Raw genomic sequence first — 18,097 nt, 5'->3', positions numbered from 1 at the left:
TAAACTAAATGTACACTTCTTGGGTTAATCAGCAATATTGATTAGGCTCCAATAAAAGTTGTTGTTATGAAAACCATGACTTACTTGCGATACATTCCTAATGCCTCCTGTTCTCTAGTGAAACAAACACAACTTTAATGTGATATAAATTCTTCTGTTTCTCAATATATTGTAAAGATTGTCATATTATAAAGGAGTAGGTCCGGTAAGGACCGATTTTGGCCTCAAATTTTAGTTTCATCTAACGAAAGATTTTGACCACTTTTTAAACACTTAGGTGTCTATTTCATTTGATTCAGTTAATTTTTGTGAAAGATTTTAACTAATTTAGTCATTATAAACGCTCCAATTTAAGCTCAAATATGAAAAATGTACCAAATATGCCAAAAAATGTCACTTTTCAGATGGTTTTTGTCAAAAATGAAAGTGGCCGCATCCGTGTTCATCCTCAACCTTTATATATGTTATGTATTATCACCAAATACAACTTACATTTCAATATTTTGGATGAACACCAATGCGGCCACTTTCGTTTTACACGGAAACCGTCTAAAATTTAAGAAAAATTCTAGAATTTTGAAGATTTCCGTAATTTAGCATGACTTAATGGTGCTAGTACCTGATATATGTGCATTGTATTGTCAAAAACAGCCCATATTTATGTAGCAAAAGCATTTAACTGTCCAATAAATAACTAAAAGTTAAAGATTTGAAATTTTTTGTAAAACTGCTATATTTTGGGGCCAAAACGTGATCTTACCGGACCTACTCCTTTTAATTTTTGTTAATAGATCTTAATATTTACAAGATTTATTCATTTCAAAAACTCCAAAATGTTATCTGACACAAATATTCTGAATTCTCAGTTATCACAATCAAGACCAGCAAATTTATTTTTGTTTCATATATTTGAAGTGGAAGAAAAATTCATATTTAATCTAGAAAGTTATTAATATTGTCATTTTTAAAAGGCAAAGAACTCCTGTTAAAGTTGTCTAACAGTTTTTGTATAAAGGTATAGTATGCAGATCTCAATATTCTGAATATTTCTGCCATTTTCTCTATATATTGTGGATCTCTAGATAATAGACAAATGTTGCATTTTACCCCCTTTAGTGGCTTTACTCCTTATTTTAGAAGTGTTGGTTGGCAGATGAGAAAATGGAAGAAAAAAATTTATACAAAGTATCCCCTGATAATTGCCGACAATTTTGTTGTAAACATTTTAATTAAAGTGCTTGTATGCACCAAACAATAAAAAATGCTTCAATTTACAGTGTGATGTAGAAATAAAAACATAGTCGATTGTAGTTGATTTAACAGCAATTCTAGACAAAGGAAGATAACTTCAAATTTTTTAAGATGATTTTAACAATGACATAATTCTATCTTTAGAACAGATATTAGATTCCTGCACCTTGCAAAAATTACATGTATGTAATTTTCTTCACAAGTGAAACATTTTTTTGGCCTGGAATATCTGAGCATATATTACATCGATAAACTTTCGGAAATGTTCAAGGATAGGATGCATAGAATATTACGATCAATGCACTATAGTTAGTGTATCAAAAAAGGCAGTGATATATCTTGGAACATTAAGATATCAAGTCACTCCCCTAAGGTTTTGATTGCATTTCATGCAATCTTTACCTAAAAAAAATTGAGGACGAGTGATGAGAAAAGCAAAGTTGATTCTTTGGGTCAGGTGAGCTCAAATCATTAAAAGAACACATCTTATATGTTTGAAAATTTCAACGTGTGCAAAACAAAAGTTTTAAGTAATATTTTATTATAATTAATTGTACAGTATTTTTTGAAAGACTTCTGTCCATATTTAGTTCAGAAAGAGAGTAAGAGCAAACAACTGTTTGTGTAGTGTTAACATCAAAGTATGGGTGGTGACTGACCATATTAGAGTGATCTGCAGCTCAATGTACAGGGGCGTAGCTAGAAAGAAACGATGTGCAAGCACCTACCGCCGAGCGGAGCGAGGCGAAAAAATTTTGAGACCCTTTTATGCAGGAAAATGTGTTTTTTTTCGGTTTTCGGTCATAAGAAAGTTGAAAGAGGAGCTACATGTAGATAGGACTTATAAACAATTTATGAATGTAAAACTATTCATAAATCTTCTGAATAAAGTAAATCATGGTTAATTGACAACATATAAACTACACATTTTTCTGATACAGAATTTACTCAAAATTGTCCAAAATCTGCTCTTCGGGTCTAGGCAGAAACGAGCTTCTCTATTTTTTGTCAATATTCACACTGAAATCTCGATTAATAAGCAGTAATGCTAGCGATGATAACCTGTCATTGTTCGTTGTTGATCGTACATTTGATTTCAACAGACGTAGTGACACTGATGGTGACTGATACATCTCCACGGTAGCACTAGCGAGATGTTATAAACCAGTGTACGTGTTTGCCATCGAGCGACCTCCCAATTGAATTCGTCAAAATTACATACCAGGTCAGTTTCGTATGTCATGTATGTCTCAGACAATGTTGAGATTTGTTCGTTTGTTATATTTCCTACAACACGAGGAAGCAGATATGCCGTGACACAAAGGAGCGATTTTCTGATAATACCAGACGCGATTCCACTCTCCAGTTCCATTATCATATGGTCTGTAAACGCAAAATATAATGAGACTTTCCAATACTGTTTTGGCGTGTTAGCAGGATGAATGGCTCTGGTAGTCCCTAACACATCGCCGTGGCATAATTTCAACGATATCGAAGGGTTTAAAGCTAATGCCGATTGGTACACCTCATTCCAAACAGTTAAACCGTACTCTGTAAAATGTGCTCCGAAACTACATGTATTGAGTATAACAAATCTAAATCTTGTAAAAGATCTACAAGTTACAGTGTCCGATTTTGTCATGCATGATCTCCAATATAACTTCTATTTTGAAACCAAATGCCGTTATTTAATGACATTTCATCAATCAAAAAAGTGACAACATATGTGTTTCCTTTAAAATTTAATTTATAAATTTTTAATTTTGCAACATTTTTTTTTGCATGCCGAACCGATGTGCACGCAACTGCGTGTTGGCGTATAGGGAGCTACGCGCCTGATGTATGACAATATATGTATGTGTTAGACAATGTTCTTGCATGTGTTTTATGAACATGACGTGTGCTGGTGTGTAATGTTTGTCATTACCATTTCTTTCTATGAACTTTTAAACTGAAAATCACAATAAATACATTTCAAATCATGTACATAGCAGAAAGAAAATAGATGATTGTAAATTTTTATGATTATATTTGTTCATACGCTAAAACATTAAATCAGGATTTCTTTTTTATATATAATATATAGGCAATATTTTTTAACTTGCATATTGAAGTTCTGTTTAAATAATTCCAGTTAAAGGGAAGTAACTCTTGTGAATGCTTACTTTTCTTGTTGTTCTTTAATTAAAGATTCTTTGTCTTGGCTTACTGTCTGTTTCAAGGACTTCACTTCACTTTCCAACTGTAAAATATTAAATTTCCATGTTTATAACTTTTTCTCCTACAAAAGTTCTTTGAACAACAAATTCGTCATATACATGTTTTTTTATGAAAAGAATTCCACTAATTTGACACAAATAAATTATTCAACTAAGTAAATTCTAAAATCTAATAATCATGCATGAGAAGTTAGCAATTAGGTGTAATATGCATTCAAAAAAGTAATTTGAATAAAACGTGTGGCTCAAAAGTATCTTGTTTTTTGTCTGAATTAAAAGGAATCCAGTAGAAGTTGTAATGTTAACCATTATGTCTATTTGTGGAAATGGGTTAATATCTGAGAGACCTACTTTCCTAGATATACTTGAGTGTTAGTAGTCTTTTAGTTTTTGTTTGTTGAGACATATAATTAGTTCATATGAGAATTCAACAAATAAAGCTCTAAATAAGTACTAAAATGAGTTAAGATCCACCTAGGTGTAACTTAATCAGGGTTCCAAGTCTAATAATGAACACAATAGTGAGAGATCCACCTAGGTGTAACTTTATCAGGGTTCCAAGTCTAATAATGAACACAATAGTGAGAGATCCACCTAGGTGTAACTTTATCAGGGTTCCAAGTCTAATAATTAACACAATAGTGAGAGATCCACCTAGGTGTAACTTTATCAGGGTTCCAAGTCTAATAATGAACACAATAGTGAGAGATCCACCTAGGTGTAACTTTATCAGGGTTCCAAGTCTAATAATTAACACAATAGTGAGAGATCCACCTAGGTGTAACTTTATCAGGGTTCTAAGTCTAATAATTAACACAATAGTGAGAGATCCACCTAGGTGTAACTTTATCAGGGTTCTAAGTCTAATAATTAACACAATAGTGAGAGATCCACCTAGGTGTAACTTTATCAGGGTTCTAAGTCTAATAATTAACACAATAGTGAGAGATCCACCTAGGTGTAACTTAATCAGGGTTCCAAGTCTAATAATGAACACAATAGTGAGAGATCCACCTAGGTGTAACTTTATCAGGGTTCCAAGTCTAATAATGAACACAATAGTGAGAGATCCACCTAGGTGTAACTTTATCAGGGTTCCAAGTCTAATAATTAACACAATAGTGAGAGATCCACCTAGGTGTAACTTTATCAGGGTTCTAAGTCTAATAATTAACACAATAGTGAGAGATCCACCTAGGTGTAACTTTATCAGGGTTCTAAGTCTAATAATTAACACAATAGTGAGAGATCCACCTAGGTGTAACTTTATCAGGGTTCCAAGTCTAATAATTAACACAATAGTGAGAGATCCACCTAGGTGTAACTTAATCAGGGTTCCAAGTCTAATAATTAACACAATAGTGAGAGATCCACCTAGGTGTAACTTTATCAGGGTTCCAAGTCTAATAATTAACACAATAGTGAGAGATCCACCTAGGTGTAACTTTATCAGGGTTCCAAGTCTAATAATTAACACAATAGTGAGAGATCCACCTAGGTGTAACTTTATCAGGGTTCCAAGTCTAATAATTAACACAATAGTGAGAGATCCACCTAGGTGTAACTTTATCAGGGTTCCAAGTCTAATAATTAACACAATAGTGAATGAATGAAAATGAACTGCCCATTATCTGATTTTGTATATTTCATACATTTTGAAACAAGAATGTGTCCAGATGCCCCATCCACACTGTCATTTTCTATGTTCAGTGGACCTTAAAAATGGGAGAAAATCTCTACTTTGGCATTAAAATTAGAAAGATCATAACATAAGGAACATGTGTACTAAATTTCAAGTTGATTGGACATCAACTTCATCAAAAACGACCTCAACCAAAAACTTTAACTTGAAGGAGGACATACAAACAAACAGACAGATGCACAGACAAGGAAACATAATGCCCATAAATGGAACATAAAAAAGTATTTGACTACTATAGGTCTGTCAGTCATGTATTTTGCAAATAAATAGCTATAAACTTATATTGCATATTATCTCACATCATCAACTTTCTGTTTTCTGTCTTCTGCCTCGCTAGTCAACTCTTGTAAGCATCTTTCTAACGTATGAACCAACATTCCAGGAACTTGTTTAGATACAGGATCAGAATCAAAGTAGTTCCTTCCACGTTTCCTCTCTACGTCTCCCAACAGAATCCTGATTTGGTTAATGGCTGTCTCTGACAAGTATTTGTCTCGACTGTTGTCTTCATTTTTTCTATTTGTATCTTGTAAAGCCTGAAATGCAGAAAAGAAAACATAGTAAATTTGCCTAATTAGAAAAACTAATTTTACTCGTTAAAAACTTTTTAGTGTTAAAGATTGCAAGAAACATAAAATTTGCTTTCCATATAAAATAGATGCACAATTTTTGTTAACTCTATTAAAGGACAATTTAAGTATTGTGAATATCAGGTTACATAACATTTAAATCTGTCTTTGGTACATTAAAGTTGTTTGTTTTATAAACAAGTAAATATAGTATTGGATATAAAACTCCATTGTTTAAGAATTGTTGAATTTATTAGAAATGAAAATAACCTTCGATATAAAGATGCTTCATATTCATATTTGTTATGGATAACACTTTTAAACACAAAAAATGTCAGTAAAAGTGTAATATTCTTAAAGTTGCAACAATCTCATTACAGAATTCATCAAAAAAAATTAATAGGTTCAATACTGCATATAAAGTTGTTGATGATGTTGCCTTCTATAACTATTTTCTTATTCACCTTCTTTGTTTATAATCTGCATGTTTATTACTGTTGAATAATTCTCTAGTAAAATCATTTTAATCCTCAATTGGGCAATAACAGTTACAGAACTCAGTTATATAAAATACTGGTCAAATCCTTATCCCAATTTTTCAGAAACTTTTCTAACAGTTCCAAAAACAAAATGTCAAACAAAATGCAAAAAGTTTTAAAAAAAATTAGTCTGACTCTGACATTAAACTAGAGGCTCTCAGGAGCCTGTATAGCTCACCTGATTCTACCTGGGTTTTTGAAATCATATAAAAAAAAGATAAAATTTGGCTAAAGTAACAACACTTGGCCAGCACCTCATTAAGAAAGGAACATTTATGCTATGTTTGGTTTCATTCCATTCAGTGGTTCTCTAAAAGAAGTCATTTGTATGCATATCCCATAGGGTCCTATGTTAAACTAAGCCCCCCGCTGGCGGCCATTTTAAATGATGGATCGGCTACAAAGTAACAACACTTGGTCAGCACCTTAAAAGGAACATTCATGCCATGTTTGGTTTCATTCCATTCAGTGGTTCTCTAAAAGAAGTCATTTGTATGCATTTCCCATAGCGTCCTATGTTAAACTAAGTCCCCCGCTGGCGGCCATTTTGAATGATGGATCAGCCACAAAGTAACAACACTTGGTCAGCACCTCATAAGGAACATTCATGCCATGTTTGGTTTCATTCTATTCAGTGGTTCTCTAAAAGAAGTCATTTGTATGCATTTCCCATAGGGTCCTATGCTAAACTAAGTCCCCCCCTGGCGGCCATTTTGAATGATGGATCGGCTACAAAGTAACAACACTTGTTCAGCACCTCATAAGGAACATTCATGACATGTTTGGTTTCATTCCATTCAGTGGTTCTCTAGAAGAAGTTCAAAATGTAAAATGTTAACGACGACAGACGACGACGACGGACGCCAAGTGATGAAAAAAGCTCACTTGGCAGGTGAGCTAAAAATCAAATGCTGACTATAAATAGTTAATACAATCACTCATTACATTCCCACTGCAATGAATATGTCTGTTAAACAAATTATTTCTAAGTTGTATAATTGTGTCTGACAAATAAGCTATGCCAATAACCATGAACATCAAACAACAGTAAATTACCTGACACCAGTCCTCCTGGGACATGTACACACATAAACCAGAGCGAGGCTGATTAAGGGAAGAAACATACAGCAAATTGAAAAAATAAGAAGTTAAAATCTTATAATTTTTTAGCTGGAAGTATTTCAAACATTAGTTTCAAGAAATAGAGGTTATTGAGCAAAACTTTAATTGAGATATAGGAAAAAGTCAAAAAGGTTTCTTAAGAAATTAAAGGTAACATTCAAACTTAAGAAACATTCTTTCTATTACAATAATTACGCAAACCTGAATTTTTTTAATATGATATTCATTTGAAAAAAAAAGATCACATGAAGTAATGTTATAATAAAAATTAAAAAACACAGATATATTGAATGACCATTACATGAGTATATTAAAGTATTTCAATAATGTTCATGTACGTTAGGACTTTAATAAAAAATAATGTCTTTGAATAAAGTTATGAAAATCTGGAAAAAATAAACTGACTTGATAAAAATAGACATTCAATTTCAATAAAAATTCTTGTCTGTTTATTTCTACAAGGGTTATCTCTCTTTATACAGTCCTCGTTACCTTTGCAATGTTTTTTTAAAATATATTTATATGATATATAAAATCATTGTTTAGATTATTTGTGTTGCTTAACAAATAATTATTTCAGTTTTGTATGAGGAGTATAAATACACCACTGGAAGGCCAGTAAAGATTTAGATAGTACTTATGACCAATTAAAATGGGTGAAAGCACATGCTACAGATTCAAATTGAAAGGCCTGAAGTCTGAATTTAAATGCACTTTGTTGCAATAAGGTTTTTTTCTGTATTTGACGGAGAATGATGTTTTGTACGACAACAAGTCAGACATCTATCAATCAATTATAAGTATCAAAAAAATAGATTCTCATACAATCTTCATTTGAAACGAAATTGCAAAGAGTATTCATTATCATCCTTAAATCCAGTGACAAATTTTCAACTGTTTTTTTTCCTCCAAGATGTCTTTTTTTATTTTTGCCACTTGGTTGCTGTGTCATTGGTTCACAACATCTCCTTTTATTCATGTTTATAAAAGTGAACTTATGTTTGAATTGTTTTACATTAGCTTTTTGGGGATCTTTGATCAATTGCTGTTAATCAGTTTGAGCCAAGGATCTGTGCTTAAGGCTGTACTTTAACCTAAAATGGTTTACTTCTACAAATTGTGACTTGAATGGAGAGTTGTCTAATATGTACTCATACCACATCTTCTTCTATCTATTTATACTGCTCATTAAAGCAATTTAATTTCTATGAAACCTACAATGCTTTATGTGATGGGATGGAGTGAAAGTTACCTCTTCTTGAACTTTACATTTTTCTTGTAGTTGATGAACAGAGCTCTGTAGTTTATGGATCATTGATTCCTGATTAGTTGATTCTCTTTGCCTGCAAAAAAAGTTTATATTAAATTATACAGTTGCAATGTAGTTCTTCGTGAACAACAATGACCTCCCATTTGAATGATTCTTGTGAATTTAAAATTCTAGAAAAAAATTAAAATTCTAGAAAAAAATATATAAGTAACAATTATTTATTTCATAATATCTTCCCCAAAGGGAGAAAGGATTTCTGAAATCTAAGTAATAAAGCCACTTTCAATGTTGTCTGTTCTGTGGTCGGGTAGTTGTTGTCTCTTTGAGGAATTCCCCATTTCCATTCTCAATTTCACTTTCAATATTCATGAAAACCTTTACTATTTTGTAAGTTAATACCTCAATCTTCTTATATGATTGCTAACCTGAGTTCTAAGACAGAGTCCCTGTTAGATACAGTCTGTTGTAACTTGGCTTTCAGATCTTCTATAGTACTTCTAAACTGTCTCTTGTGCTGTTCAAATGTTTCACTGTTCTGAAAAAATAAAACTCATAGCTTGTCACATGTAATAAAAAATACCCTTTATCAGTTTAAAAACAGAATTTGTTTTTGCATCAAAATAGAAGTTCATTATAGATAAAACCTAAAATAAAATGCATAAAATGCATTGTCATATATTAATACTATAAAACCTATGTAAGAAAATGCATGTTGTAAAGTTGGAGAGTTTTGTGTTAAGTCTCTTTATTTATTGAAATTGTCATGTCATTCCAAATTATTTTAACTTTTCATAAACTATTTACTACAAAAATATTTACAATATCTAGGTTCGTTGTCTTTATGTTGCACTGAATTTATTTTTTTTCATTTGCCACTGAGAAATTGCCAGCCTATGGCAGTATTTGTTTAGATTCCTTGATTTGTTTGGCCTGTACTTTGTTGATATCAAATCTCAACTCTGGATGTAGTGTCACTTCTAGTGTGATCACCTTTTAACAAATGGAATGGAGCCTCAACTTCAGTGGTTGTTGTTTGTTGCAGGTCATTTTTGTTTTTTGTAACTTTCTTGTCATAAATCTGATGGAGGATTTTTTCATATGAATATTTTAACATATTTCATAGAAGAGACCTATTTTTGCTAAGATCCACTTCATTTGAATTCTGTTGGATATTTTTAACATCTTAGTTTATTTAAGACATTAAAATCTTACCTCTTGAAGTCTTTTCCTGAGATCAGTGACCTGCTCCTGGGAATCTTTTAAAGCTTTTTCTAGATGTGATCTGTCAATTTTATAAAAGACAATGATAAAATAATAAAACTCATACATGTATGTTGCACTCTTGATGTTCTTTTAATATGTCTCCTTTTTGTCCTTGGGTTGCTGTATTATTGATGTTTACCCTACTTAATCAATCCTATTGACTAACATATATCCTATAGGTTGAAGTTTCCATTTTTCGTATTTTCAAAGAGATTTGATTGGTTTGATACGTCTTCACTTCCTTCATACACATATACAAATATAGAACATTTCTCATTTTTTCATAATAAATAACAAACAAATGCATGAAGGATTGAGAAAGCACACACACAAAAAGCGCAAGGGAAACATACACTAAAGATTCAAAATGAAATAAATGTAAAAAAAAAAATATAATTAATTTTGGATAGGGGCTTAATATTTTACTTTGCAACAGGTGTGGGTGGCCATCAGAACCACTTTCCCTAATAGGTCATTGATGACCTTTTTTTATACCCTGTATAGTCCTTGAAAAAGAAACAAAGACAGTAGCCTGACAAGAACACAGTAATAAAATATTGACTGATCAAAAACAGGATTTTTGCCAGAGCTGCACTGAATTGAATTTGAAGTATATCATTGTTAATCTATACTGATTAAAATCTTACGGGGGATTGTAATCATATACAGGTCGTCTAGCAGAGAATAGTTCTGTAGATGGTAGTGTGGAAAATCCTGTTTTAGATGGACTACTTGGTAACCCTGAGTGATGAGATACTGGGACGGACTTAAAGTTGGAGAACTCTCCACTATACAGAGTCTGCTGCAAACGATCAGTTTCTTTCCTCTGAGAGTCAAGTTGATTCCTATAAAATACAATTACAAGAATATTTTTCTCAAAAATCTCCACAGGCTATTTATAGGTATTCTTTTCTTGTATCTATCTTAAAAATAGAACTGTTACCACATGTATACGCATTTGATTAATTCTTTGTAAACATCCATCAGGAACAGGGAAAAAATGTCGAATTTGCAATTGATCTATTTAAATCGTATATATAATATATATACCATACAACATAGACTTATTTTTTTTTTTAAATATGCCCTTTTAACTCCAGGTGTCCATTAGACAAAAGCTTAAATAAAATGCTGTTGATAAGTTTTTCATAAATTTTTTAAAGGTTTTCTTATAAAGTTAGTAAACATGCTAATTATTGATGAAATGACTAATTAAAAACATTTGAGACCTAATTGAATATAATGTGTTAGTTATGAATAATACTGTCTTCCATAACTAAAAATTTGACATCTCTGCAGCTTTCTCTATATACAATTACTATCTACTACATCTGTGAATCCCATGCACCTTTTAATTAACATAAAAAGACCTAACCTTACTAATTGTCCCATAGTTTATATACTGTTCTATAAACCAATCACTTGGAAATATTATATAACCTCAGTTGTTCATCAAGCCATAGAAGTATTATGTCAATATAATACTTCCATGATCAAACTTATACACTTTGATAATAGATGTTACAGAAATTTACATCTGTAGCAAGTTAAATTCATACATTTTATATGATAAATCAATAACTCCTAACTAAAGACAAATTCCATATAACATTTGTTTCATCAAATCTTTCTATTTCATATTTGGTTAAATCTCCAAATAATAGTCCAGGATATTTTGCTTTTAATTTTGCAAGAATAATATATTGCTTTGTTCACCAAATGTATAAAGTACTATTTTCATATTGCATGGACATAAGAATATTACATATATATATGTGATTGGTTTATAAAACTAAAATAGTTATCTATATCTTACTTCGGATTTACTACTGTAGCACCTAATTTTCTGAAAATTTCCATAAAAACTTATAATTATATAAATACATTCAGGATTTATCTTATTCCATTTTTTTTTGTATGCTTTGAGAAAAAATTGTTGTTTAGAAAAACCTAATAAACCTGTCATTCTCTTATATTGAAATTTTCTTCTAAAGCAGAATATTGTATATGGAATTTGCAATGTCAAAGGGAGATAAAAACATTTACAAGTAAAATACCCTTGACCATAAACTATTTCAATTAGACCATTAGCAATTTTATTCCAAAGTAAAATGAAAGAAAATTTCTGTGTTTCAGGCAAACAAAATATTTTGTTGATTTTAATTTAAATGATAAAGGGAAATTAAACTCTTTTGCATTGTTACTTATTCAAAATTCAAGGATAGTAGTAATATATATTCTAAAACATCGATGTCCACAAATACGGGCTTGTGTTTAAAACAACCTCTTCCAATGATCAATTGTTACTAAGACTGTTTAGATTTTACACCTTGTACATGTAAGGTTTCACAAAATAGGAAAATTTCAAACAGGAAAAGAAAAGCAAACACTTCACAAGAACAATCTAAAGAACAAATATATCCACCATACAAATACATAAGTAAAAAAGTCCCTTTAAATAATTACCTGAGATCTGCTATAGTTAAAATAATTACCTGAGATCTGCTATAGTTTTCTGTTCTGCTGTTATATCTATCAGTGCTGACAGTGTTGAGGGAGAAGGGGGCGTCATGTTGGGTTTTCCTGATAGAGACTGCAACGTAAGAAATTTAATTTGAACTACGGTAATGAGTATATCTGCAGTTTGAAAGAAACATATCATGTATAAAATGAATGTGTGTCCATAGGACACAATGCCCTGCTCACAAAAGCTAAACTCTAATACATTTCAAAGTCAAATAAACTCTGATATCAGTTCAAAAGTGTGATGGGACTAAAGATTCTAGAAAAAAACACTTTATCAAAAACTTCAACCCCATAAAGAATGGTCATATGGTGCGGTTTATATACCGATGAAATATGGGTTGGATACACAGAGGAGAAAACATAAGGCCTTTCTACTATCACATCATACCAATTCATCTAATTTGTACAGATACATAGTGTGAAATCAATTTTATGTGATGTGTATTTGTTTGGCCTTTGACCTTAGCATCCATGGTCCTAGACTGTTATACTTACATCTGTGTGGCCATAATCTTCACCAATAGAATTTCCTGAAATAAAAATGTGTTCTTTATTAATAAAATAACTATAGATAGGTTCCTCAAACTTGAGTCAATAGAAAAAAAAGCTTTGCTACCCTTTATTCATGTTACTGTTCCCCCCATAACCTACCTATTAAAACATGTAAAAATATTCATTGTGACACATAAGTCTGATATACATGTAAATGCATTTGTTTTTATAGCAAAATGTTCATCAAAATCATTTCTAGTATTCAAGCCTCTCATTTAAAGCTATTTAATGTTTTGTCAGTTTTAGAAAAAGGTATAAAGTGTAGATAATATACATTTGTAGTTTCAACTCTTGTAGTTCCCTTTAGTTAGTTTATCATATTGCCATTGTGTTGCCAGGCTACAAAACTCATTGTTTAAGGAAGACTACTCAGTTATTTATATTTATCCATGTAAAAATCTCTTGGAAATCTTGTCCCAAGTCTATTTCCTATTTTTCAGGTTTAATATGTCATTATCTAAACTATGATTATACATTAATTCACAACCCTGTATTGTAAACAGGGTGGAGTTTTATGTGTGAGGTCTAAGAATTTTTATAAACATGATAAATGTTGAAAATCTGATGGACCTTTCAAAAGTGGTGGTTTTTTTTCTTCAAATAATGATTAAAATAGCAAAACATATGTTGCAGCCTTGCATTGACTCACACAGGAAAGGATTGTTAAATCTGATGCCTCTTGTACAAACAGTTCAACACATGTACAACGTCCACATTAAGGGTAATGCCTGTTGCAATGACGATCCAAAATGTCCTCTTCTTTAGAGGCAGCCAAACAATTTTTGCCATTCATTTTAGTCTAGTCATTTTGAACGAACAAACAAACTACTATATTCATATTTCAATATATTGTAATTTGATTTTGTTCTGAATATATATACATGATATTATATATTTGTCATCTAAAAGATCAATTTTCAATCATTATCATGATTATATGTCTATGCAAATATTTCACCTATCACCAGCTATATATTCTGAGTATACCCTCTTGAACCATAAGAAAAATATACTATTTTTTCACTACCTTTGGTCTCAAATTCATACACTGTAGCTATTATATATTTAAACATAGAAATAACACAGTTGAATAAAAGTTTAATTTTTACAAACTACAAGCTTATTTGTAAGTCTTTACATCTTTATTTAAATCCTATCTCTATATTGATTTACTTTTATTATAACACAACTATTTTGTTTTCTAATAACATAGAACATTCATTATGTTGTAAACATTCTACATTTTCTTGTTGTATATTCTCTCAATGCAAAGTTTTATAAAGTGCAAATTATTGGGTGTGTAAATTTTCTATGAGCAAACACAAATTACAAATGTTTGTATCTGAAGGATCATATTTTCTTGTCAATTTGAAGAGAATCATTCATGTTTTATTTATTCTGAGTTTGATTTGTCTGTGTGTATGTTATATTAGATATAGCAATTACATTTTTTTGGTGCTATTTTTTTCCATCTTTGACATAACTGTCATATTTCATATATCTGTTTGTAAACATGTAACTAAATTTATACAACATGACTAAATACTTAAAACGCAGTATTTCTTTTTAATTTTCATATTTTTAATGCATATCAACTTCAAGAAGTTGAAGGCTTTTTTTTTCTTAAATAAATTTTGTAAAACCTCAATAAAACAAGCTCCTACAAGTATCAAACAGTAGACAATTCTGTCAAACAATTTATCCACCCGACTCAATAACTGCCAGATTTATGTGAATTAAGGATTAAGGAAAATATTTTCTTTTGGACGGGGTTCTAAATTGCAATTTACGGTCATGATTTACATTATATAAATGTTTAAGTACAAAAATGTCTAATTCTATTTGTCCATAATGATTTACTTAAAATCAATGCTCAAGTATTATGTTAGCAGATTTGATAATTCAATTCAATCTTCAAAGAAAGGGGAGATTATCTTGTAGTGTATTCAAGCTTCTTTATATGTTGAAATTGACAATCCCTGCTTTGTCAAAATATTTATGTTGGTACGATTTTCATAAACTATATATGAATATAAATCAAACATACTTCAGATGGAAGGTCTAAAATTCACACTTTGCTAATTAAATATTATTCTTAATAATATTTATCAAGAGGGACAAATATTTAATTTTGTGCTTTAACAAATTGAGACAACTTGTGAAGTTGTATGTTTATATCTGCTTCTTAATTAAATCTGGAATTACTGAAATCCAGAAAAAAAAATCGATCAGATATTTCATTTTGTACAGCATAATTGCCAATAATATTTCTTCTATTTTTTTAGTGTCAGTCTTAAAATTGCTAAGTTAATTATTTTGCCTATGAAAATGATTTTACTGCCATCAATTCAAGGTCCTGTTTCAAACCAAGATAACTTTCTTATAATTTTAAGGAAATTATTAAGCATTGGTTAACATTTAATCAGCTCCTGATCAGGTTTTATAGATTTCTATGAGTTGATTTTTTAGTTTGTTAAAATGTGACAATGTATATCAATTTTTTTTAACTCACACATTTCATTTTTTTTATATACATAAATGTACATACAAAACACATGTAAAACATTTGAAAACAGCATTAAAAATAAAAAGTAAGTGATTTTTTACCAAAATTAAAATTTATGAACATTCTGAAATAAAGAAAACGGATGGGAAGATATCAAGGGGGCAATATATGTATTTTTTTTTAAAGTATCCTATTGAGTTACACTTATATGGTGGTGGACACAACCAACCCAACACAATTTCAGAAATAATCCTTTTGTAATTTTTATGAAATCATGTATACATTCCAGTGTCCCCCCCCCAAGGGCCTTTTAGCATCTCGGTAATGTGATACTATATTTCTTGAATGTGATGCTATCATAATTGATTATAGATTGTTTTATGGACGCAATGCTATAATTTTTAGAAACAACATGCTGAAGATTCATATTTTCCTGATTGCCAAGAGGCTATATGAGAATATGAAGAGAACACTGCATGCAATTTTTACATACATGTATATGTCAATTTTAAAAAAAAAGATGAAATTTAATCCAAATATTAAAGATTCATTTTTAAAAGAATATCCTTGAGGCTTAAATAGCAGTACTTTCCCCACAAATTGCATACAGGATGCTATTAAAAAGGTATTTTTCAAGCATCATCATGTTAGTAAAAATTACATCATCACACTAAATAAATAGAAAATTATTTCAGAAAGTATCACATTCAAGCAACATAGCATTACATTAGGGTTCTAAGTAGTCATGGACTCCCAACTAGTGTTACAGTATCACTTCTGAGGTTGTGAGTTGGAACCCTGCATGTTGCAGGTTCATTGGACTTAAATTAAATATTTTGTAGCATTTACAATGGTTTATTGATTGATGGTTGCTTTGCATCAGCACAAACAAGGCTTTTTGTAAACAACAGAACAATGTAAGTACATTAAGAATGTACTAAGATGAAGTTTTGGAATTTGTGTCAGATGTTTGGATTCTTCGTTTTTTTCCTACAATACAGGGTAAAATATTTTGCCCCATAACATCTATTTTTCTTTTCATATAAGACTTCAATAGGTCATAAAAGGTCATTTAACTAAATTTAAGCAGATTCTAGAGTTCTTTTCTTTTGACATCAATACAAATATAAGGTAAAAGTCAGAGAAAGCTTCATGCACACATTTTTTCAAACTCAAATACACATGTATCATTGTATCTCGAAAAGAAGCTACATAACCATGATAACCTATCAATATTTTTAGCTAAATATTTTGGTCCTTAAGGTGGTATGGGAGTCTAAAATAAAGGGCTGCGCTTTAACGCATGATACGCCCATTGCTCTTTTAACTTGTCTTTTATGCTTTAAATGAATTTATATGATCAACTAGAAATACATGTAGTGTGAGCCCTGTCAAATACCCCCCCCACCCAATAATAAATAAAAATGCACAAAAAAATTAGCACTTTTAAGGTCAATAAACAATTTATCAAAGTTGCATAAAATTTTGTGTAAGTGTTAGTTATTGTCCCAAAATTGGAAATTCACCCCTTTTTTAAGCATAAAAATTCATAACACGGAAATGTAAAATCGGAAATTTATAAAAATTGAAAGGGAGCTTACATCAATAGATATAAACAATTTACCAAAGTTTCATGGACATTGGTGAAAGCCTTTTTGAGTTATTGTCCGAAGTGTTAAAAATACCCCTTTTTTTATGAATAAAGGCGGCAAGCCCCATAAATCCAAAACTTTAAATCTGAAATTTATAAAAATTGAAAGGGAGCTTACATAAATAGATATAAACAATTCACCAAAGTTTCATGGAAATTGGTGAAAGTGTTTTTGAGTTATTGTCCGAAGTGTGGACGACGGACGGACGGACAGACAACGGTATACCATAATACGCCCGTGCTAAAAGACGACGGGCGTATAATAAAAATGATAGAATTTGTTCATACTTTGCCAAAACATAGTATCTATTGATATATATATGTTAAAAAATATAAGAAAAATGATAGGTCACTGTACATTTTCTCAAGCTACAGGTGGTGACAAAATGACACATTTTTCGGGATTATACAGGGAAAACACCATTTTGTGATTAGAAACTAAACAAAACGATAGAGTTGTAAAATAAATTAGGAAAAGACAGCTTTCAGACAACACTTTTAGAATATCAAAAGAAAAGATAGGGTCACCGTGCGTTTTTCCAGGCTAAAATACAAAATAGGAAAATCTCATGAAGAATCCTTCAGAAAATGCACTGTTTTAGAGTTACCTCCCCTTAAAATGTCTATTTAAAAACAACCCAAAATAATCAACACTTGTAAAGAATTTAATATTTATAAGTTATATTCTTATAAATTTGTTCTTTAAAATAAAAATGCATATTAAATGTCTGCATTCCTGCATCAAATTTTGCTAACTTGATAGAAAATCTGGACCTTAGGTTCTCTGTTTTTTACAATCCAAGAAGGTGGAAGACACCCATACCACCTTAACTAATGCTCTATATCTTATAATATAAAATTTAAATTCTAGATTATTTCAATTTCACTTAAAAACTTTTCATTTCCTATTGAAACCTTAAAAACATT

The 18,097-nt window shown here is 30.7% G+C and overlaps 1 protein-coding gene across 6 annotated transcripts in view; it reads right to left on the bottom strand.

The window, feature by feature from the left end:
* LOC134696861 (coiled-coil domain-containing protein 158-like) overlaps nt 1-12,522 on the bottom strand; it is a 50,108-nt gene extending 37,586 nt beyond the window's left edge. For 5 of the 6 annotated variants that reach the window (XM_063558816.1, XM_063558820.1, XM_063558822.1 and 2 more), the window contains exons 1-8: nt 12,431-12,522; nt 10,583-10,780; nt 9,885-9,954; nt 9,098-9,207; nt 8,655-8,745; nt 5,472-5,708; nt 3,417-3,493; nt 85-114 (exon numbers count right to left, since the gene is read on the bottom strand). In XM_063558816.1, coding sequence (XP_063414886.1) covers nt 85-114; nt 3,417-3,493; nt 5,472-5,708; nt 8,655-8,745; nt 9,098-9,207; nt 9,885-9,954; nt 10,583-10,780; nt 12,431-12,507 — 890 coding nt within the window. In that variant the 5' untranslated portion in view covers nt 12,508-12,522. The remainder of the gene's footprint in view (nt 1-84; nt 115-3,416; nt 3,494-5,471; nt 5,709-8,654; nt 8,746-9,097; nt 9,208-9,884; nt 9,955-10,582; nt 10,781-12,430) is intronic. The other variant, XM_063558817.1, reaches the window with a different exon arrangement.
* Nucleotides 12,523-18,097: the final 5,575 nt, after the last annotated feature.

The sequence above is a fragment of the Mytilus trossulus genome, chromosome 14 (genome assembly GCF_036588685.1).
Source record: "Mytilus trossulus isolate FHL-02 chromosome 14, PNRI_Mtr1.1.1.hap1, whole genome shotgun sequence".
Taxonomy (NCBI): Eukaryota; Metazoa; Mollusca; class Bivalvia; order Mytilida; family Mytilidae; genus Mytilus; species Mytilus trossulus.
The sequence above is the reverse complement of the archived record's forward strand: the minus strand, read 5'-3'. Positions and strand labels throughout refer to the sequence as shown.